The sequence below is a fragment of the Ahaetulla prasina genome, chromosome 2 (assembly GCF_028640845.1).
Source record: "Ahaetulla prasina isolate Xishuangbanna chromosome 2, ASM2864084v1, whole genome shotgun sequence".
In the NCBI taxonomy this organism is placed as follows: Eukaryota; Metazoa; Chordata; class Lepidosauria; order Squamata; family Colubridae; genus Ahaetulla; species Ahaetulla prasina.
Window position 1 is genome coordinate 284,559,389 of NC_080540.1, and position 24,635 is coordinate 284,584,023.

The following is a 24,635-nucleotide window of genomic DNA, read 5'->3' on the forward strand; positions in this document are numbered from 1 at the left end:
GGAGGGAGAAGAAAGAATGAAAGAAGGGGAGGAACGGCCCCTCCTTTCTCTCTCTCTCTCTCTTCCAGCGCCGCGGAACAGAAGGGGACTAGGGCGCGCACACACACGCCCAGCTTCTGAAGCACGGAGGGAGAAGAAAGAATGAAAGAAGGGGAGGCGGCCCTCCTTTCTCTCTCTCTCTCTTCCAGGAAAACGCTCTTTCGCTTGCGGGGGAGAGGAGGGAGGGAGGGAGGGAGGTTGGCTTGCTTATTCAACCCTTCCCGGCTAGCCATCCAGCCCTTCCCAGGAGAAGGCGAGGAGTTTTGGGCGAGCGACCTTTTTGCTAGAAAGCGGCGGCTGCACACACCACCAGTTGGGGCGGAGCCGGCTGAGCCGCAGTAACTCCCGCCAGGCCATGCATTGGCGCTGGAAGCCCTGGCGGTGCAGTCCTTCTCGGCTGAGGGAGGGAGGGTTTCCCCGACCGCGCGAACTCGCCGCCGTGAGAGCCACCCCAAAGGCCAGAAGAAAAGGTCATTCCATCGGAGTAATGGAGCGAAGGCTCCTTCCTCTCCCGCCTTACCCATGCTGTGCGGGCCCGGCTGGGCTGCAACCCCGCCGCCGCCTTCCTCAGCCTCCCGGGCTCGCTCTAGCAGCCGCCAAGCTCAGGCCGGACTGGCAGCTCCCATCAGCACTCGCCGGCGCGATTCGGGCAGGAGGAGTCGGGCTCGCCCCGTGGCCGTGGCGGCGGCGGCGGCGGCGGCGGCGCCACCGCCACCGAGCGAGCCCGACTCCTGCCCGAATCGCGCCGTGCAGTGCTGATGGGGAGCTGCCTTACCCATGCTGTGCGAGCCCGGCTGGGCTGCAACCCCGCCGCCGCCGCTCCTTCCTCAGCCTCCCGGGCTCGCGCCTAGCAGCCGCCAAGCTCAGGCCGGACTGGCAGCTCCCCATCAGCACTGACGGCGCGATTGGGCAGGAGGAGTCGGGCTCGCTCCGTGGCGGTGGCGGCGGCGCGCGCGCCACCGCCACAGAGCGAGCCCGACTCCTCCTGCCCGAATCGCGCCGTGCGAGTGCTGATGGGGAGCTGCCTTACCCATGCTGTGCGAGCCCGGCTGGGCTGCAACCCCGCCGCCGCTCCTTCCTCAGCCTCCCGGGCTCGCGCTAGCAGCCGCCAAGCTCAGGCCGGACTCGGCAGCTCCCATCAGCACTGCACGGCGCGATTCGGGCAGGAGGAGTCGGGCTCGCTCCGTGGCGGTGGCGGCGGCGGCGGCGGCGGCGGCGGCGGCGCCACCGCCACAGAGCGAGCCCGACTCCTCCTGCCCGAATCGCGCCGTGCGAGTGCTGATGAGCTGCCTTACCCATGCTGTGCGAGCCCGGCTGGGCTGCAACCCCGCCGCCACCGCTCCTTCCTCAGCCTCCGGGGCTCGCGCTCTAGCAGCCGCCAAGCTCAGGCGGACTGCAGCTCCCCATCAGCACTGCACGGCGCGATTCGGGCAGGAGGAGTCGGGCTCGCTCCGTGGCGGCGGCGGCGCGCGGCGCCACCGCCACAGAGCGAGCCCGACCTCCTGCCCGAATCGCGCCGCGCGAGTGCTGATGGGGAGCTGCCGAGTCCGCCTGAGCTTGGCGGCTGCTAGAGCGCGAGCCCGGAGGCTGAGGAAGCGGCGGCGGTGGGGTTGCAGCCCAGCCGGCTTGCACAGCATGGGTAAGGCGGAGAGGAAGGAGCCTTCACTCCATTACTCCGATGGAATGACCTTTTCTTCTGGCCTTTGGGGTGGCTCTCGCGGCGGCGAGTTCGCGCGGGTCGGGAAACCCTCCTCCTCAGCCGAGAAAGCTGGCGGCCCTGCCCAGCCCTCTCACTGCACCACCAGGGCTTCCGCGCCAATGCACAGTCCGCCAAGTTTGCGCCGTCCGCCCACCAGACACGGGAATGGGGGCCGGCCTGGGGCAACAAATCATGAGACCGGCGGGCCCGCTCCCGTCCCTCCCATGGGAGTCCGCTCGTACCCCTCCTGTGCGGGGTTCCCGAAGATGACTCGAGTATAAGCCGAGGGGACGTTTTTCAGCACAAAAAACGTGCTGAAAAACTCGGCTTATACTCGAGTATATACGGTAAATGAAATGACATATGAAATATAAAATATAAAATAGTCATCAGCAAGAATTGTGGAAAGCCAAATTCAATATAACTGAACTGATTCATGCCTTGCTTTTTTTAATGATTTATTAATGTGTTTCTTTATTATTGTTCCACCCAGGACTTTGACAAGGGCCCTTCACTTCCTTCCATCTTTTATCGTTTTATCGTTTATTGATTTCACTGTAATGTCTTGGATTGTTGTGAAGCAGTGTTGTTTAAAGTCAGATGGCATACAAGTTCCATATGTTGTTGTTGTTGCTGTTGTTATTATTATTATTAATGGTTGCCAAGACAATTCCTAAAAAATAAGAACCTGGACTGTGGTTATTGGCTCACCTTGTGTTCTGTGAGATCGAATAATGCTCATAGAACTGATCCAGTCCTTAGAAATCTTTGACACCAAGGAATAAAGAACTTCAAGGCTGGTAGCATCCATAACAAGAATTTCTGGATAATGGCCATGACACAACAATCTCCCTTCACGCTGAGTCCCAACTGTGAATTGATAGAACTAAAAGAAGAATGGAAGAAGGAGATCAGAGCCAGTCTAATATGCCGTACCCTAAATGCCAAATCATCGGATTTTCTTTATGCATGCTCATAACTACTTAGTCATTTTTGTTAACAGAGCATCGTAGCAATCAATCCAATCTAAAAACAAATGATTTTTAAAAGATGAATTAATTGACGCCATTTTTTAGAATTTGTATTCGATCTGCAAGTTTTTCTTTAAATGTTTTGTTAAAAATGTAACAGTAACATTGTTAGAAGGGACCTTGGAAATCATCTAGTCCAACCCTCTGCTCATGCAGGAGACCTGTACTAGGGATTCGAACCACCGAACTGCCGACCTTTCAGATCGACAAGCTCAGTGTCTTAGCCACTGAGCCACCTAGTCAGGCTATCAATCTACCTAGCTCAGAAAGTATTAACCATTGAAAATACAAAAGATAGATGACAGCAAACGTTCAAAGTGGTACTGAACAAAACCCCCAGGACTACCTCTTTTTGAACAATTAAAAGCAGCCCCCTTTTTTGCAAAGCTCATACAACTGTTTAGAACAATAATTTTGGTAAACATTCCTGATTAATTCAACTGGAATTATTTCATATTCTAATCATTCACATGCGCATACCCACTTGGATTCTAAATAAAATGATCAAACCATCAATCCTGTTAGTGAATTTAATGAAAATTAATGTAAAAATGTTGCTTTATAATAAAGGCGAGTGCCTACCACCTGAAACTGAAAGCTACTTCTTTTTCTGAGTATATAATAAGGTTGTATCAAATATTTTGAGAAGAAAATAATGATTAATGGAATCTTCCTGACCCAGTAAATAATTAAACTGAGTTTTCCTGACTAGTGATATAAATCATTATTTAAATCAATTTTATTTAAATCAGATTTACCCTATAACAAATTACCTGACTTTCACTATTTCTGCATTCCAGCTGGCTCCTAAAAGACAGCAAAAACAGGTGCCTTTAACTGTCTCACAATATAGCCATTGTTTTATTTATTTCTTTGTGGTTGTTTTGCCAATTCTCCAAAAGATTATTAATGGTTTTAATCTTCAAATATTTCATCACATAAAAATTACTTATCTAACGCAGATATACTTATATTGTGTACTTGAGTCACTTGAAAACCATATCAGGTTTAAAGCAAAGCTCAAAAGCAGTTTAATAGACTGGAGCCTACGTATCTGTTTATGTTTATATTTATATTTATACACAACTACAGGTAGTCCTCGACTTATGACCACAGTGGAGCCGAAAATTTCTGTTGTTAAGTGAGCCATTCGTTAAGTGAGTTTTGCCCCATTTCATGACTTTTCTTCCCACAGTTGTTAAGTGAATCACTGCAGTTGGTAAGTTAGTAACCTGGTTGTTAAGTGAATCTGGCTTCCCCACTGACTTTGCTCGTCAGAAGGTCATAAAAGGGGATCACTAAACTTTGGGACACGGCAAAGGTCATCAGTACGACCCAACTGCCAACCGTATGAAGTTTGATCACATAATTATGGGGATGCCGCAATGGTCATAACTGTGAAAAATGGTCGTAAGTCAATTTTTTTAAGTGCCATTGTAACTTTGAACTTTGCCATTAAATGAACAGCTGTAAATCGAGGACTACCTGTAGTTTAATCCATACTTAAAAAGTATTTACCTGTATGCCAGTATGAGTGCAGGCTAACTTTGTAAATTCAATGCACCTTCCATCATTCACATCCCAAAGGCACATTTCTCTACAGGAAGAAAAAGAAGGCAATGTAGGTATGAATGTTAAGCAATCATTATTTGTACTCTCTCTGCCCCGCAATTGTTTATTGATTGGTCATTTTAGGAAGGGGAGATGTAGAAGGATGATGCAAAAAATTATACCTGGACTGCCTCTGAAGGCAAAAAATAGTGCCCGAGCAGATTTTAAGGTAATATTTAATACTGTATTTATAAGAGACCTAAAATAATTCAGTCATCAGCAGAAAACTTGGCTCAAAAAGTAAATCCTTACCCGCTTTCAGATGCACTCACTATATACTGTTTTTCACTTGAAGAACTGGCTTTGGATAAACAAGTGATTGATGCTGTATGACCAAACAAGAGAGCTCTAGGATTTATCTAGAATCAGGGAGGAGAAAAAACAAACACGAATAACTCCATTATTCAATTCAAATATTACTAAACAAAAATAAAAAACATTGTCAAAGGCACGAGAATTACACAAGACATTTGTAAACTTTTCATACCTGTCGACTCTGAAGATGGCATATGTGTAGCCATATTTTATTGTAGCCTTTGTATGTTTTTTTAAATTAGCTTTTAGGTTTGTAAGTAAATGTATTTAATAATACTTCAGGCTCGCCACTTGCTAACTGTTGAAAGGAGCGTTGTAAAGATAAAGGGGGAATATTGTGTCTAGGTAGCATTCCTTTCCCGTGGGAACAGAGAAGATGCCTGCAGATGGACGAAGGTGGAATTTGGAGTCACTGGACTGTTGGACTGAGGACTGATTGGAGATTGAGGACTAATTGGAGATTGAGGACTGATCGAAGACTGTGAAAAAAAGTTTCATACTTTTGCTTTTATTGGGTGCAATTCCAGATCCTGTCCAGAGTCGGAATTATTTCATAAATTCAGTAGCATTTATCTGACCCACACAATGTTCTGACATAGGCTTCCTTAGAAATTAAACAGGACACACTTAGTCCCATTCATTTACAAGGCTTGATAAACATTCTTTCAGAGGAAGGTTATCAACACCCACCTATCTCATGTGGAACGGTGAACGGTGCCAAAGAGCTAATTTCCAGACGCAGGGCAAGGTCAAACTTGGCACAGTCACAAACAGAATTTTCAAATCTTGAAATGGCCAGATGAACTAATTGCTTCCTGCAAAAGCTCACGTCCATTTGCTTCTCTTTTATGTCTTATGGGAGGGGTCAATCAACTCCAAGCCTTACTCCCAAATCAACCCTGTTTCCTTAATTGTTCCTGTCTCCTGGCAGTTCTGTGCACGTGCACACTGGGAACAGGCTCACACCGTTCTTCTGCCTCGCTGATGTCAGACTCCACAGACTCCGGAGGCAGCAAAAAACTACCAGATGACTTTGGCCCCCCTCTCTACCTCCAACTCAGAGCCATTGTCTGAGCCTTCCCCAGACTCTAGGACTGGCCCACGTTCCTCCCCAATCTCCTCACTGTCCATATCTGCCAGATTTGCTGGCTGCTGGCAGGCCACAACACACAATGAGAAGAAGATGCTGAGGATAAAACCTAAAAAATACATTTACGATAGGTCACATACATATGATCTTGGTAAGTAGAAAACCGATTTCTTGGCGTACAAAGGATTTTAGATCTAGTCTCAGAAGCAAAATATTCTGTTCAGTCTATGATGAGTAGCTATCTGAGACAAATAAAACCGAACAAAGATCTGATTTGATGAAAGGCAACTTCCTATATTCTTGATATTTTCTCATTCTACATTAAGCATATGGTGCAATGACTAAGCTACCTAATCCAAAAAGTCTGAAGATTTCATGAACGTACATGAAATCTTCAGCCTTTTGGGTCTGTTCTTATGCTATGGAATTGCTTATGGCCCAGAATTCCTCTGGCTACTCCTCTTTCAAATTTTGGGTTGGAGGTGGAGATTGGGTTTTTGTTGATTGATCTCCACATTGGTTCTCACAGATTTAGATTTTAAGCATATGCAAAGCATTCCTTAATCTTGGCTTTAAACATAAGATTACATCCTAACACTGTTTTAAATGAATTTATTACCAATACCGTTTCCCCCCAAAATAAGATCCTGTCTTATATTTTTTGAACCCCAAAAATAAGGCTTGGCCTTATTTTCAGGAAGGTCTTATTATTTTGGTCCGCATGGAGCAAGACGGGGATCCTATTGCCGTCTTACCTGATTTCCAGCTCTGTCTTCCTAACCTAACCAGACGAAATGGCGGGGACCGACTACACATGTGTTTAAATATTTTCAGGAAGGGCTTATTTTTGGGAGAGGGCTTATTTTGGGGGGAAGGGATTTTCGGCGAAGGTCTTATTTTCAGGGAAACACAGTAGTTGTATCCTAACTATTTAGTGTACCCTAAATGGCTTACAATACAAAATCTAAATACAATAATAAAACAATATAAAATGAAGTAAATGAAATGACATATGAAATATAAAATAGTCATCAGCAAGAATTGTGGAAAGCCAAATTCAATATAACTGAACTGATTCATGCCTTGCTTTTTTTAATGATTTATTAATGTGTTTCTTTATTATTGTTCCACCCAGGACTTTGACAAGGGCCCTTCACTTCCTTCCATCTTTTATCGTTTTATCGTTTATTGATTTCACTGCAATGTCTTGGATTGTTGTGAAGCAGTGTTGTTTAAAGTCAGATGGCATACAAGTTCCATATGTTGTTGTTGTTGCTGTTGTTATTATTATTACTAATGGTTGCCAAGACAATTCCTAAAAAATAGGAACCTGGACTGTGGTTATTGGCTCACCTTGTGTTCTGTGAGATCGAATAATGCTCATAGAACTGATCCAGTCCTTAGAAATCTTTGACACCAAGGAATAAAGAACTTCAAGGCTGGTAGCATCCATAACAAGAATTTCTGGATAATGGCCATGACACAACAATCTCCCTTCACGCTGAGTCCCAACTGTGAATTGATAGAACTAAAAGAAGAATGGAAGAAGGAGATCAGAGCCAGTCTAATATGCCGTACCCTAAATGCCAAATCATCGGATTTTCTTTATGCATGCTCATAACTACTTAGTCATTTTTGTTAACACAGCATCGTAGCAATCAATCCAATCTAAAAACAAATGATTTTTAAAAGATGAATTAATTGACGCCATTTTTTAGAATTTGTATTCGATCTGCAAGTTTTTCTTTAAATGTTTTGTTAAAAATGTAACAGTAACAGTGTTAGAAGGGACCTTGGAAATCATCTAGTCCAACCCTCTGTTCATGCAGGAGACCTGTACTAGGGATTCGAACCACCGAACTGCCAACCTTTCAGATCGACAAGCTCAGTGTCTTAGCCACTGAGCCATCTAGTCAGGCTATCAATCTACCTTGCTCAGAAAGTATTAACCATTGAAAATACAAAAGATAGATGACAGCAAACGTTCAAAGTGGTACTGAACAAAACCCCCAGGACTACCTCTTTTTGAACAATTAAAAGCAGCCCCCATTTTTGCAAAGCTCATACAACTGTTTAGAACAATAATTTTGGTAAACATTCCTGATTAATTCAACTGGAATTATTTCATATTCTAATCATTCACATGCGCATACCCACTTGGATTCTAAATAAAATGATCAAACCATCAATCTTGTTAGTGAATTTAATGAAAATTAATGTAAAAATGTTGCTTTATAATAAAGGCGAGTGCCTACCACCTGAAACTGAAAGCTACTTCTTTTTCTGAGTATATAATAAGGTTGTATCAAATATTTTGAGAAGAAAATAATGATTAATGGAATCTTCCTGACCCAGTAAATAATTAAACTGAGTTTTCCTGACTAGTGATATAAATCATTATTTAAATCAATTTTATTTAAATCAGATTTACCCTATAACAAATTACCTGACTTTCACTATTTCTGCATTCCAGCTGGCTCCTAAAAGACAGCAAAAACAGGTGCCTTTAACTGTCTCACAATATAGCCATTGTTTTATTTATTTCTTTGTGGTTGTTTCGCCAATTCTCCAAAAGATTATTAATGGTTTTAATCTTCAAATATTTCATCACATAAAAATTACTTATCTAATGCAGATATACTTATATTGTGTACTTGAGTCACTTGAAAACCATATCAGGTTTAAAGCAAAGCTCAAAAGCAGTTTAATAGACTGGAGCCTACGTTTATGTTTATATTTATATACAACTACAGCTAGTCCTCGACTTATGACCACAGTGGAGCCGAAAATTTCTGTTGTTAAGTGAGCCATTCGTTAAGTGAGTTTTGCCCCATTTCATGACTTTCCTTCCCACAGTTGTTAAGTGAATCACTGCAGTTGGTAAGTTAGTAACCTGGTTGTTAAGTGAATCTGGCTTCCCCATTGACTTTGCTCGTCAGAAGGTCATAAAAGGGGATCACTAAACTTTGGGACACGGCAAAGGTCATCAGTACGACCCAACTGCCAACCGTATGAAGTTTGATCACATGATTATGGGGATGCCGCAATGGTCATAACTGTGAAAAATGGTCGTAAGTCAATTTTTTTTAAGTGCCATTGTAACTTTGAACGGTCATTAAATGAACAGCTGTAAATCGAGGACTACCTGTAGTTTAATCCATACTTAAAAAGTATTTACCTGTATGCCAGTATGAGTGCAGGCTAACTTTGTAAATTCAATGCACCTTCCATCATTCACATCCCAAAGGCACATTTCTCTACAGGAAGAAAAAGAAGGCAATGTAGGTATGAATGTTAAGCAATCATTATTTGGTACTCTCTCTGCCCCGCAATTGTTTATTGATTGGTCATTTTAGGAAGGGGAGATGTAGAAGGATGATGCAAAAAATTATACCTGGACTGCCTCTGAAGGCAAAAAATAGTGCCCGAGCAGATTTTAAGGTAATATTTAATACTGTATTTATAAGAGACCTAAAATAATTCAGTCATCAGCAGAAAACTTGGCTCAAAAAGTAAATCCTTACCCGCTTTCAGATGCACTCACTATATACTGTTTTTCACTTGAAGAACTGGCTTTGGATAAACAAGTGATTGATGCTGTATGACCAAACAAGAGAGCTCTAGGATTTATCTAGAATCAAGGAGGAGAAAAAACAAACACGAATAACTCCATTATTCAATTCAAATATTACTAAACAAAAATAAAAAACATTGTCAAAGGCATGAGAATAACACAGACATTTGTAAACTTTTCATAACTGTCAACCCTGAAGATGGCATATGTGTAGCCATATTTTATTGTAGTCTTTGTATGTTTTTTTAAATTAGCTTTTAGGTTTGTAAGTAAATGTATTTAATAATACTTCAGGCTCGCCACTTGCTAACTGTTGAAAGGAGCGTTGTAAAGATAAAGGGGGAATATTATGTCTAGGTAGCATTCCTTTCCCGTGGGAACAGAGAAGATGCCTGCAGATGGACGAAGGTGGAATTTGGAGTCACTGGACTGTTGGACTGAGGACTGATTGGAGATTGAGGACTGATTGGAGACTGTGAAAAAAAGTTTCATACTTTTGCTTTTATTGGGTGTAATTCCGGATCCTGTCCAGAGTTAGAATTACACCAAGTTCTTGCCAATTTAATGTGTACCTAATAAATCAGGGGTAGTCAACCTTTTTATACCTACTGCCCACTTTTGTATCTCTGTTAGTAGTAAAATTTTCTAACCGCCCACCGGTTCCACAGTAATGTGCCGTGTATCTCTCGCGCATCGTGGATTGGGTTTGGGGTGGAGGCACCGGCTACCAGCTCTGCTTGTCTGTTACAGCTGGGTGGTGTGGGGGGAGATGTGTGAGCTATTCTGGGAAGAGGCTCTTTTGTTTGCGGTCGCACTATAGCACCATTTAGTTTCACTTATGTAATGTGAACTCAACTTATGCGCAGGCGATACTAATAGTATATTTTCAGAAATTTAAATTGTCACGGGGAATTTTATGAAAGCCTAATGAAAATGTTTTTAAATAATGCTATGAATTTTTTTTAAAAAAATTTTTTTTAAAGGAAAGGGCTTCAGTATCGGCCAAAACCCCTACTGCCTACCATGAAAGCTGGAATGCCCACTAGTGGGTGGTAGGGACCAGGTTTACTACCACTGTAATAAATCGACTTTGAAAAGAAGATGGATACCTTGGACTTTATTTTTTGGGACATGTTACTTGCAGGTTTGACATTATTTCCCCAGTTATGAGTGAATAATTACTATCTCAAAGAAGTATGAAAAACAAAGTATGAAAAGTTGAGAAAACATTATCCTTTATGATAGTTTTGAAAAGTAGGTTGCACGAGTCATTCAACCATGAAGACTGTCAATTTGGCAATAGCTATTCCAAAGTTGTGATCTACCATTAAGAGTGTTTATAACTGCTTTCCGAAATTATAATCGGCGGTATAGGAAACGATCTAGTCCTCAAGGTCTTTAGTCTGATGGCAACACGATGGAAGATGAATAAGTTGCTGCAACAAAGGGCTTTGATATAGTTTTAATTATTCCGAATAAAAGGCATGCATCACACAAATCCTCTGCTAGATAAATATCATTCATCTTGCTCTTTCAAAAATTATTTTAAAGGTCATGAATATTTCTTTGGAAGAGGGTTCCACGGGTTGATTTATTTGCAATTCATGAAAACTGAAGTCTTTGGTCCAATAGGTGAAAGATGGTCAAGGTAGTCCCTTGGAGCTGTATTTGACACTGTGTTTTGCATTCCAAAAGAGCATCCAATTAGGCACTATTCATTGTGTGGGAAACAAAAGAATCCGGTGCAATTGCACTGCTAGGAGGTATTTGCTAAGAAAGATTTTACAGCTTCTTCTAAATGGATCACAAATTAAAACTGAGGAATCTTCTCGTTGTTGTTGTGCCTTATCCATCATTGGATGTTGATGATCATGTTGCCAATCCTATTTTTATCAATAGCTGCACAAAAAATTGGTGTTGAGTTTTGTCCAAACCAGTCCCTTAGATTTTGAAGCTATTATGTTCTTCTTCTGCCTGGACCTTGTTTGCCCTCAATTTTTCCCTGGAGAATTAAGTGGTATGGCATATTTTTCAGGGTGTTGCATCACATGGCCAAAATATTTTAACTTTCGCTTTTTAATGGTTTTGATGATTTCCCTTTGCTTTCCCAGGTGGCTTATCACCTCATTTCTGATTTTGTCAACCCAGCTTATATGTAACAGCCATCTATAAATCCACATTTCAAATGTTTCTAGTCTCTCCAAGTGGCTTTCTGTCAGAGACCAACTCTCCACTCTGTAGAACAGGATAGAAAAGATGTAACATCTGACAAGCCTGATTTTCAATTTTAGGCTTATATATCATGATCGCAGAAGGCCATTTTTTTTATCCGCTAGAAACATGATAAAGCCAAAACTACGAAAATTGGGGAATAGCCAGTGCTGGGATTCAAATAATTTAACAACTGATTCTCTGCCCTAATGATTACTTCCAAAAACCAGTTCGCCAAACTGCTCAGAAAGTTAACAACTGGTTCTCCTGAAGTGGTGCGAACTGGCTGAATCCCACCACTGGGAATAGCCTATTCAAACTTTGTATGGGATTAGCCACCTTTTTCTTTCTTATCTAATGTTACAAGCAGAAAACAGAAAATATATTCTTGAAAGTTACTTCCCTTTACCAGAACAGATATCACTAATAAATTTAGTATTGAGGTAGTACGTTAAGTTTCTTCATGAATATGCTGCAAATGAAACTGAATGTAATATCTAACCGTATAAATTGAATAAAAAGGTAAAAGTATTCGATAACGATTTCAGACTCTAGGTTATTTGTTTGGATGTAAAAATTGTTCAAAGGCTCAGTCCGAATTACAAGCACTGTGCATGCCTTGGAAATAAACAAATCAGTAGTACATTTTCAGAAGCAGGATTGGAGAAACATTAAATAGTACGTTCCAAATCAGTATTTGAATTAGTTATTCTTTTTAAATTAATCTAAGCATGTTGACCTCCAAAGGGTCATGGGAGAACGGATGCCCTGCAGAGTCATTTTTCAAAAGAGTTCATTGATTTTCCATGATTTAATGATTTTAAAAAAAGATCAGCAGCCCCACAAAAGCAAGCCTGTGAATATCAATAACATATATTGACTGTTCTTGTTTAGGAAGGAAGGATTTTCCCGGAAAACGCAAAGATACTTAGCAATGCTTTTTCAAGAAACTACAAAATATGCACCCAATTCAAAGTGAACTGTATAAAAATGTACTTAAACTATACTTTTAAAACGTTTCAAATAAAACTTGTGTATCATTCTGAAACATTTTCTAACTCCACGATTTAAACTTACTTCTAAATCTGAAGAGAGGTCCCATAGACATATCTGCCCGTCGTGACATCCTGTGACAATCATCGAAACATCATCCATTAATAGCGTAGCGGATACACAGTGAGTAGGAGCTTTGCGTCCCCACAGCACGACTGGCAGGACCAAACTGTTGCCCGCCATTATGGTGTCACGCCTGAAAATGCAATTAGTATAGTTTCAACTGCAAAAGTTTAATAAAAACGTCAAGAACTCATTTTCTTTAGTAGAATTTTAGAAATATGACCTTGTGAACGTACAGCGAGTATGTCTAAGTCAGGGGTCTCCAACCTTGGTCACTTTAAGACTTGTAGACTTGTGCACTTCAACTCTCAGAGTCTACTACTAACAAAAGAATTTTTTCCCCATAATAATTTGAATCAGGACATTTATAAATTTAGTTGCTGCTTTCATACATGATAACCTCAGTGTTTAATGAGTAATATTAGAAGTAATTCTCTCCTAAAAATATCTGTTCTGAACTTTCCATGACCTCAGAAGGTGCATCCAGCCAGTAAATACTCAGCTCCATCCAAACATGTTAAGTATTTTGACCATTCAGGGAAACAGGGAGAATTCAGTGGCAAATGCTATACGTATCCTGTACAAATGCTATACAGATCTTGACCATGTGCGCGTCAAGATATGTATAGCATATATACATATGCGCATCAGTAGTAAAGGTAAGTAGAACCCACCCCTGTTTATCATCTATATTTTATAGTTTATATAGGACAGGCAAATACACACAAATATATTAAAAAATGTTCATGTCTGCAATGTTCAGAACAGACAATACTGAATTAGGCAATCCTAAAGCTTATTTTTTTTAAAAAAATATGATGTATATCAATGTACAAAAGAAGGATCTGTTATCCTGAGAATGAGTTAGTCAAAAATATATTAATGGAAATACAATATATACTTATATATTGAATATAATTTCTTATGTTAAAAGAATGTCGAAAGAAATTAAGCAAGAAAGGTTGAGGAAAAATGTTTGGGAATTTTTCACCATACCTGGAAGACAAAATGCACCAAATTATATAAATAAAGTCTAAACGAGAACTTAATTACAGTATATACATTGTATGTACTGGAAATAAAACATTCATTGAATTACATAAAGCAAAGGTGTTGGGAGCAAGATGAAAATTCTAATCAATCACTAGCCTCATACGAAAATTGGTTGCAACACTAAACATATTATTATTTTTGCTATTAGAATGCCCATGGTAAATAATTCTAACTCAACAAATCAATATTTATTCATTTTTATTGTTAACAATATGATACTGAGTCAAAAGTAATCAAGACACTGAATTTTTAGGTAACATGGTTCTTATGAGATCTAGACCCAGTTAACTTTTTGTAAGCCATTAAACACCTGGCTATTCCCTTAGATCAGTGGTTCACAACCTGTGGGTCGCGACCCCATTGGGGGTCGAATGACGATTTGCCAGGGGTCGCCTAAGACCATCGGAAATATGGGAAGTATACTTGCGAGTCGAAGAATCGCGCTCCAATGGTTAATTCCACAAGCCAGCTGCAGGCTCTTCAAATCGCTAGCCGAATTCGGCTTCAGGCGCGATGAATTAAAAAAGAGAGAAATCTTTGCTCTGATGTCTCCCTCTCAAGCCAGCTGCAATCACTCCCAATCACTAGCCTAATCTGGCTTCAGGCGCGATAAACTTAATAGGGGAGGAGTCTCCGCTTTAATGCCTCCGTCCTCAAGGCAATTGCAAGCAGTTCAGATCGCTAGCCAATACGGCTTCAGGCGCGATAAATTCAAAAAAACAGTTTGCTGCTTTTTTTCCCCTTCTGCGGCTGGGGTCGCCACATCGTGAGAATTGTATTAAAGGGGTTGCAGCACTAAAAAGGTTGAGAACCACTGCCTTAGATATTTGAGCCAGGGGCTAAGCAAACTCTTCAGGTTTAATGTCATTTTCTTATAAAATTGGAATTACTGTGACTTCAGATGCTGGATGGTTAAATTTTGTATGCTCCCCAGAGTTAATTCTCCATCACTGGAGGTTTTTAAGAAGAGACTGGATAGCCATTTGTCTGGAATGGTGTAGGGTTCTGCTTGAGCAGGAGGTTGGACTAAAAGATTTTCAAGGTCCCTTCTAACTCTGTTATTCTGTTCTGTTCTGTTCTGTACATAAATAAATAAGGCTGACAGACAAGTTTTGTTAATTAGAATGACCAATACATACAAAAGAAAGATTTAATAGATTGGTCTGATTTCAAGCCTATAACATTTTTAATATTTTTAAGACTCTTAACTACAGATTTCTTAATATGAGATATTATCAACTTCTTAGTCCAGAGTTCTTACAATTAATTAATATCCACCTTGGTGATGTTTTGTTAATTTTAAAAATATTCTAGAATTTAATAACCTAAACTCATTTCAATATAGGCAATAATTTGAATATTTTAGATGCTGTGGATGCATATGATCAAATTATAGTACCGAAAGATGTTTTAACTGAAATGAATTAAAATTAATTGCCATTCCGCAGTTCTAAAACTTTAAGTTCCTCTTAAAATAACTAAGATTGTTTTAAATTTTAATAGTCTATTGCCAGTGAAAAGTATTAATAGCCCAATTTAAAAAAACAAATACTATCAGAACTGGAATTTTCATAAAGTGAATATTTATAACGTATAATGGCTGAAATGATACTTCTGTCACAATGTGTTTTCCAAATAAACACTGCAGCAGTTCACCCAAGAAATACAATAGAATTTAGTAATTCCATTACTAAAAACGCAACCAAGTCCTTGCCGTGATATCGAAAAGCCACATGCTGGTATTAACTTTTTCACTGTGCCTGTAGTTTTTCCCTTCAGTGTCCCATAGTGAGGTTTTTGTGCATCTATCCCAATTTCACTCCAGGGAAAGTCACAATATTATGATACTGGTTTTATCATTCTGATGAAGCCACTAGATCCATGATGGTGAACCTATGGCACGCATGCCCAAAGTGGCACACAGAGCCATGTTGCCTGGCATGCACGTTACCCGTTCCTTTTCTAGGTTTCTCACGTGCATGCGTGCATGATGATGAGCTGGCCTTTTTGCATGTGGCAGTGCCGGAAACTGGAAGAGCTGATATTCTGTTTGCCTGCATGAGCATGCACGCTGGCCAGCTCTTTGTCGTGCGCGCATGGACGCCAGAAACCCGGAAGACTAGCTGACCCGAATCTGCATGCATGCTGGAAACCGGAAGTTCATTTTTGGGCCCGCTCATGCGCCCTGGGCAAGTCCTCCTCTGTATTGCAGCCTAAATGAGCGCACGAATCGCGTGCGCTCCCTTTTCAGCACTTGGTGCCAAAAAGGTTCGCCATCACTGCACTAGATTCTACAGACATCTTTGTTGACCATACATACTGTTTGGTCTTGCACTCCTTTGAAACAAAGCTAATTCAAAGCCTGGAGCACAACCATTCTTCCAGGACTCCAAAGAGAGAATATTTAATCATAGGAAATCTTCACAACTGTCCTATTCTCTTTTAATAATGGAAGGTTTCTTAATCTGTGTTATAAAATCCAATACAGTTTAAAGATATGTATCTGCATTTGAATTAGATATTAAAAATCAGAAATATTTAATATGGGGAGAATTAGAAAGTTACTAAATGTAAGGTAAAATGACATGGATGTTTTTCTAATGTTGGAAAATATGTACAATCAGAGACTGGATTGATATGTGTTTTTGTGAACTAGCTTCCTATCCATTTTATTTTGTGTGGTCAAAGTTCAATAGTTCAAAGTTCAATATCACATATATATATGTATGTATGTATGTATGTATGTATGTATGTAGGTCTTTGGTTGTTCGGGTTTTCTCCCGCGTAAAATTGGAAGTGTCTTGGCGACGTTTTGACGAAGTCTCATTCGTCATCTTCAGGCTTCAGCTTCGTGCTTCTGGGAGCAATGTGTGATTGCAGCTGTTTCTTCCTTTTAACTACTAGTGGGGGGTTGAACTGATTGGGTGGGAGCTTGGCTGTGCTCTGATTGGATGGGTTTTTTTTTGTGCTCTGATTGGCTGGGGGTGTATCCTGTTTGGGTGGGGGCTTGGTTGTGCTCAGATTAGTCTGAGTTGCAGGGGGATTTGAGCTGGTGAGCTGCATTGCTGTTGTTTGGCTTCGTGTTCATGGTCATGCTACATCTTCATAGTAGGTGTCAGTCTGCTGCATGTATGGATTGGAGGGGTTTGAAATGGCTAATGTTGCAGCTGCGGTCTGGCTTCTGGTCCTTAGTCGTGCTTCATGATCAGTGTGGGTTTGGATCTGCTTTCTGGGTGGATGTGCAGTGGTGACCTCCTGTGTGGACCTCGTGAGTGTGGGTCTGGTGTTATTCCTCATGTTAGGGACTCATTTGTCAATAGGGGTGGGTTTCCAAATGGCTGGTAGGCGGGAGGTATCATCTCATTTGTTCATGCTGTGTGGGCGTTTTTCTATCTCAATGGCTTCTCTGATTATTCTGTTGTTAAAGTGTTCAGTTTTGGCGATAGTTCTGGTCTTTTTAAAGTCAATATCATGTCCTGTGGCTTTAAGGTGTTGGACCAGGGAAGAAGTTGGTTCCTCTTTTTTGACTGAGTTCTTGTGTTCTTCAATGCGTGCACTTATTCTTCTGTTGGTTTGTCCGATGTATGTGGTGGGGCAGGCGGTGCATGGGATTTCATATACTCCTTGATTTTCTAACTCAATTTTGTCTTTGGGGTTTCTTAGGATGGTGGATATTTTTCGGTTTGTGCAGAATGCTGTCTTGATGTTGTGTTTGTGGAGGATCTTGCTGATTCTGTCTGTGGTGCCTTTTATATATGGGAGGAGGGCTGTGCCGTTTTCTTGTTTTCTGTCTTGGATTTTAGTGGGGGGGTTCTTTTTGGATTAGTTTGGTAATCTTATTTCTCTGGAATCCATTTCATCGAAATTTCCACTTCGTCGAAACGTCGCCAAGACACTTCCAATTTTACGCAGGAGAAAACCTGAATAACCAAAGACCTACATACAAACACCCGCGAACACCTCAGAAACTATATATATATATATATATATGTTTTCTGAGGTTTTCACGGATGTTTGTATATAGGTCTTTGGTTGTTCGGGTTTTCTCCCGTGTAAAATTGGAAGTGTCTTGGCGACGTTTCGACGAAGTCTCATTCGTCATCTTCAGGCTTCAGCTTCGTGCTTCTGGGAGCAATGTATATATGTAGGTCTTTGGTTGTTCGGGTTTTCTCCCGTGTAAAATTGGAAATGTCTTGGCAACGTTTCGACGAAGTCTCATTCGTCATCTTCAGGCTTCAGCTTCGTGCTTCTGGGAGCAATGTGTGATCGCAGCTGTTTCTTCCTTTTAACTGCTAGTGGAATTTCAATTGGAAGCATTTGGGGATTAAATTTTGATCTCGGCAGTTTCGTAGGAATGCGAGGTCACATAAAATGGAAGCTCTTTGGACTTCTAGTTTTTCATTAGCTCCCACCCAATCAGTTCAAACCCCCACTAGCAGTTAAAAGGAAGAAACAGCTGCGATCACACATTGCTCCCAGAAGTACGAAGCTGAAGCCTGAAGATGACGAATGAGACTTCACAAACGCAAGACATTTCCAATTTTACACGGAGAAAACCCAAACAACCAAAGACCTACATACAAACACCGTGAAAACCTCAGAAAATATATATATATATATATATATATATATATATATATATATATATATATATATATATATATATATATATATATATATATATATATATATATGTATATATATATACATACACACACACACAATATACTTTGTTGTTTTCTATTCACTTTAGTGTTTCCCTCCCTCTCCCTCTCTCCTTCTGAACACTAAATAAGAAAATTGGTTTAAACAAGAAAAAAACAGAGAAAGGCTTGTGAAAAGAAGGACTAGGGGAGATATGTTCCAATATCTCAGGGGCTGAGATTTGTCTGAAGTGGTGTAGGGTTTCCTGCCTAAGCAGGGGGTTGGACTAGAAGACCTCCAAGGACCCTTCCAACTCTGTTATTCGATTCGATTCGATTCGATTCCATTCCATTCGATTCTATTTGATTCTCAAATATAATAACTATAGGGAAATTGACGTGAGGGGGAAACAGACAGGTATACACAGCTAAGCCTCCCCTAAAAGTCTTTATTGACTGCTTCTGGTCCACTGCTTACTGGAAGGCTTCAGTTGTTGTGAAGATGAAAATGAACTGGTAGTGCCAAATATAAATACAGAACATAACTATTTGTATTATTATTTTTAACCAGTCCTTTTTAAGTCTTCCCTGCCATGGAAACTCGCCAACTGCTCTTTCTATATACTGTGTTTATATGCATTTGCAATGCATGCATCTGCAATAGGGACAAAAATGCATCCAGATAAATAAAAGAAAATATAAAAATATACCAGAGATAGATTAATTTGTGGAGATACTATTGAAATTCATCTTCCATTTCCCCTGCCCCATTCATATCTCTGCATCAATGTAAAAAAACAAAACAAAACTGTGCAGCATCCTTACTACTCAAAAGTATTATTGAATTCAGTGAGGCTTCATCCCAGGTAGGGAAAGGTCTAAAGGCTTACAATATATACTTCAATAAAAGATTATTTTTAAAAAATTAATTAAATTCAAGAACACTTAACCTGGGTTCACACAGCACACTAAATCATAATTTTATGGTAAATCTATTATAGCAAATCCATCATTTTATTGTAACTCCCCAGTCATTAAAGTAAGATATAGTACATGGTATAGAAGTGTGATTAATTAATAATGGAGATCTGGTAGCGCAGTAGTTAAAGTGTAGTATTGTAAGCAAATTCTGCCCACAGCCTGGAGTTCGATCCTGATGGGGCTCAAAGTTGACCCCTCCATTCTTCCGAGGTCATTAAAATGAGGATCCAGATTGTTGAGGGCAATATGCAAATAATGCTTACATTGTAAATTGCCTAGAGGGTGCTGTATATAAGCCTAAATGCTATTGCTATAATGTACACTTTTGGTTGGGGTTTTCTATAGGAATACAGCTCTTGAAGTCTATAAACTGTGGCTCATAGGCTTAACTTGTTGTGGGAACCTAGCCAAATGCTACCTCTTTAACAAACCATGGCCTAAAATACAGCATGGAAATTTACCATTACTCTCAGGTAACAAGAAGAGTTCTTATGTTTTAACTCCTGAGGACTTCATGGATATATCCGTGGAAAAAATTCACACTTCAAATCAACTTTTTCCAGTTAAAAACTGTGCACATATTATTCCACACACAAAAATACCACAAAAGCCTAGACAAATTATTCTGTTAACTGTAAATGTTGGCAGATTCTTTAGCCTGGTCTGACTTGCCCAAATAGGATCCAAACCGGAAATGTAGATTAAAATCTCTTTATGTATACAAGTAAAGAAAGGAATCTCACCCAAGAGATGAGAGAAGCAACATACGTGCCATAAATTCAACACGTTTACAAAGCTAGTTCTTAAGCTTCCTTGTAAAATAGCAGTTAAGGCATTTGGAAAAGATCTAATCTCAACGCAGCTCACTGGGTGAGCTGAGGTACAGCTAGTCCTCAATTTACAACCATTTTGTTTAGTTACTGTTCGAAATTACGACGACACTGGAAAAAATGACTTATGACCATTTTTCACACTTACAACCATTGCATCATCCTCATGGTCACATGATCAAAATTCAGACTTGGCAATTGGCTCTTATTTATGAGCGTTGTGGTGTCCTGGGGTCATGTGATCACCTTTTGTGGCCTTCTAACAAGCAAAATCAATGGGAATGCCAGGTTCATTTAACAACCACGCTACTAAGAACTCCAAGGATTCACTTAATCACTGTGGCAAGAAAGGTCGTAAAATGGGCCAAAACTCACATAACAACTGTCTTGCTTAGCAACTGAAAATTTGGGTTCAATTATGGTGATATGTCGAGGACTATCTGTATCACTTTTTCTCAATCCAGTCTGCCTCACGGGCAGGATTAAATTAGGAGAGGTCCATAATCGTTTTTAAATTCCCAAAGGAAAGATAGAGTATAAATACAGTAATTGATATACTTTCATCACACTGGTTTCAACAACTTGGATGAACCAAAATGTAGCTTGCTTGTTTATAATTAGCCTAATATAGACCAAGATATATAAACCATGGTTTAAAAGCATCAAAAGTGTTCTGACCCAGCTCCCCAAATATGACAAACCCTCTGAAGTTAAATCCCACCCAGAAGGACTGTATGATAAAATGGGCACAGAATATTCAGAAACCAATAATGTTGGAAACATGGGAGAAAATCTGGGTTAGAAATGTTAAGTTTACACAAGCACAGAACTTAAGGGAAAATTTTTATAAGATGTTTTATAGATGGCACTTAGATCCCAAAAAATTATCATGTATGTATCCTAATATCCAAGCGAAATGTTGGAGGTGTGATTGTGATGACGCTACATATTTTCATATTTGGTGGACTTGCAAGAAAATTAAGGCCTTTTGGATAAGAATTTGGTGGATTATTCAAAATGTACTGAAGAAGAAGATAAAGTTCCTGCCACAATTTTTCCTTTTGGGAATTATAACGGATTGTACAGGGATTGAGACTAAACTGATTCTGAATTTAATAACAGCAGCAAGACTGTTGATTGGACAATACTGGAAGAAAGAAGAGGTACCTACAATAGAAGAATGGATACTGAAAGTCATTAATTTGGCTGAGATGGCTAAAATCTCAGCTTTTTTAAAAGACAATACGCAGGAAAGATATTTAATTGAATGGAAAAAATGGATTGATTATCTACAAAACAGATATCAGATTAAGAAATATCAGATTGCCTTTGAATAATTAGGAAGTTATTTTATGTAATGGGGAGGGGGTTGGGAGATGAAAAGCTTTGGATGAGGTTAATTGGATTGGAAGGGAAAATTTTATTCTATGTTTGGTTTATGTATAACAATACCTTGTGATTGACCCGAGAAGCTGGGGGGGGGGGAGGGGGGAAGGGGGTTTTCTGGGAGGGAGGGGGAAAAAGGGGGGGAAAATGTTTTTGTTTTTTTAAAACTTTTTCAATTAAAAAAAAAAAAGATTTCTTTATTAGGAGCGCCAGCAGCCCCGGCAAAAAGTTTCTGTTTCAACGCAGGCTAACAGGTCTGTCCGGCAGGGAGATGAATAATTGTCTGCCACCTCTATTCATCTCCGTCCCCTGCCTTTTATCCCCAGAGTTGGGTGGGGTGGGATGGCTCTTTCTTCCCAAAGATCAGCCCACGGATTTCCACTGCTCTCCTCTCCTCTGCATTCTGCGCATCCGTTCACTCATTTGCATGTAACTTATTTGAAGTACCGTATATACGAAGTATAAGCGGTTTTTCAGCACGCTTTTGTGCTGAAAACGCCCCTATACTCGGGTCTATACGGCTTATACTGAGTTTTTTAAGCTTTTTATACTCAGTATATACGCTTATACTGAGGTTTTTTTTTAAGCGCCATACTCGGTATATCGGCTTATACCGAGGTTTTTTTTCTTTTTTCACATTTTACCGGACGGTGCTGGGAAGCCCTGCCGGTGCAGTGAGAGGCGGGCGGGGGCCGCCAGCCTTCTCAGCTGAGGGAGGGAGGGTTTCCCCAACCGGTAGGTGCCTCATTTCCCACCCTCGGCTTATACTCGAGTCCCCAGTTTACCCCAGTTTTTGGGGTAAAATTGGGGACCTCGGCTTATACTCGGATCGGCTTATATTCGAGTATATACGGTATGTGCTGTTGAGCCATATTTATATTTTAGAGTTCTAGACATAAAAAATCTCTCCCAAAGTAATTACATTAACTTCACATTGGATATTAATCAGCATGACAGGGGGGGGAAAGGATTATGGAAAACTTTGCAACCCTTCAATTTAATTCTGCTTCAACACAGCAATTCTGTGTGCAATTATTTGGCAATAAACCAATATAGTAATCATAATTAGAAATGAAATTCATTTAAGATATGACCTCAAAAGCTTAAGATTTTGGCTAGAAAGTATAGTTGCTACACCAAAAAGGCTCAGCACTTCGATTTACCAATCATGATTTCATTATTAAGCCACTTCGCCAACTTCCTGACCTTCGAACCTTTCGCCGCGAGCTTAAGACACATCTATTTATCTGTGCAGGACTGGACTAGAATTTTAAATTTTAAATTTGGTTTTAACGGGGTTTATTATCTTATTGTAATTTTAATATTCAGCCTTATTTAATAAGTTTTTTAAATTGATGTTTTATTTTGTATTTATATGTATGTTTTATCAGGCTGTAAACCGCCCTGAGTCCCTTGGGAGATAGGGCGGTATAAAAATGTGATTAAATAAAAATGTGATTAAATAAATAAATAAATTATTGTCCCAAAGGTGCTTTTTCAAAAGGCAACTTGACTTTGTTTTGAAAAGCTGGACTTCTATTTTGTGAAAAACAAAGTCCAGTTGCCCTTTGAAAAAGCACTTTTGGGGCAACCATGACCTGGATGACTGAGAATCTCCATAGACATTAAGCAGTTCTTATTTCCCAAAACAGTAGCCATTAGAAAAGAACATGTGCTAAGAAGATAATCTGAAAGAGGAATGAGGGGGAAAAAAGCAATCAGCAACCAGAGCAAACTAGCGCATAATTGGATTTATTTGGTTTCAATTGATAACACTGTATGATTTCAATTACTGTTTGTAAAACATGATTTATGATAATGGTCCATGGTTTCCTCAAACGATCTTAGTGAAAACAAATCATAAACTCTAGAAGAGTTTTTTAACGCCATTCCTAAACCAACCTAATTTCCCTTTGGAACGTGCTAAAGCCTAACAGTTTCCACAGACAGAACTTCCAAACTACAAGCAATCCAATCAGTTCTAGGCATAATGATCCAAAATAGGCCCAAGCAGCCCCCACAATCTCCCAACAGCATGAAATGGAAGGAAACATTGCTGTAGATCAGTGGTTCTCAACTTTTATTTCACAATGGATTCCCTTTGAATAGCTTTTGTGGCCACGGACCCCTAAGTCTTAACTCAAGATTTAAATCATAACATTTCTTCAAGCCTTCGCGGACACCCTGTGATGACATTGCAGCCCGCCCCCCGGCTTTCAGGGGTTTAGGGACCACAGGTTGAGAACCACTGCTCTAGATATCTATGAAGATTCTCAGTCTTCCAGGTCATGGTTCTCCCAAAGGTGATTTTTTTAAAAAGGCAAATAGACTTTTTCTTTGTTTTTCCTTGAAGGCATTTCGCTTCTCATCCAAATAGCTTCTTCGATTCTGAATGGCGGTGGGAGGAATGGAAGGATTTATATTCCTTGCAATCATCTGATGCTTAGCATAAATAACACCCTCCCAGTGGCCTCAATGACTCTCAAAGAGTGCTAACTACCAATGATTGCAAGGAATATAAATCCTTCCATTTCCCCAACTCCCCCGTCCTCACCATTCAGAGTTGTTTTTTGGTTTTTTTTGCATTTATATCCCGCCCTTCTCCGAAGACTCAGGGCGGCTTACACTATGTCAAGCAATAGTCTTCATCCATTTGTATACTATATACAAAGTCAACTTATTGCCCCCCAACAATCTGGGTCCTCATTTTACCTACCTTATAAAGGATGGAAGACTGAGTCAACCTTGGGCCTGGTGGAACTTGAACCTGCAATATTGCAAGCAGTTGCTGTTAATAATAGGCTGCATTAGCCTGTTGCGCCACCAGAGGCCCAGAGTTGAAGAAGCTTCTTGGATGAGAAGCAAAATGCCTTCATGAAAAAAAAAATACAAACATAAGTCCACGGTTCATAAAGTACACATAACAAAATTAGTCTAATGAGACTAATGTTATGCAGGAAATAAAAGCTGGAAAGGAGAAGAGAATGATTGTTACTATTTATCAGTGTAACCCAGTACTGTACACTAAGGAAAATCTAGTATAGTGCAGGCCGAAA

The 24,635-nt window shown here is 40.2% G+C and overlaps 1 protein-coding gene and 1 long non-coding RNA gene across 2 annotated transcripts in view; both read right to left on the bottom strand.

Annotated features, from left to right (window-relative positions):
* WDR7 (WD repeat domain 7) overlaps positions 1 to 24,635 on the bottom strand; it is a 261,730-nt gene that overhangs the window by 233,969 nt on the left and 3,126 nt on the right. The window contains exons 2-8 of the mRNA XM_058168102.1: positions 12,648 to 12,819; positions 9,310 to 9,416; positions 8,964 to 9,042; positions 7,107 to 7,313; positions 4,633 to 4,739; positions 4,288 to 4,366; positions 2,427 to 2,624 (exon numbers count right to left, since the gene is read on the bottom strand). Of these exons, the coding sequence (XP_058024085.1) occupies positions 2,427 to 2,624; positions 4,288 to 4,366; positions 4,633 to 4,739; positions 7,107 to 7,313; positions 8,964 to 9,042; positions 9,310 to 9,416; positions 12,648 to 12,806 (936 nt within the window). The 5' untranslated portion in view covers positions 12,807 to 12,819. The remainder of the gene's footprint in view (positions 1 to 2,426; positions 2,625 to 4,287; positions 4,367 to 4,632; positions 4,740 to 7,106; positions 7,314 to 8,963; positions 9,043 to 9,309; positions 9,417 to 12,647; positions 12,820 to 24,635) is intronic.
* Positions 2,312 to 4,902, bottom strand: LOC131191930 (uncharacterized). The gene is made up of 3 exons (XR_009153605.1): positions 4,633 to 4,902; positions 4,288 to 4,366; positions 2,312 to 2,624 (listed from the first exon to the last, which is right to left on the bottom strand). It is a non-coding gene; the product is annotated as an uncharacterized LOC131191930 (long non-coding RNA).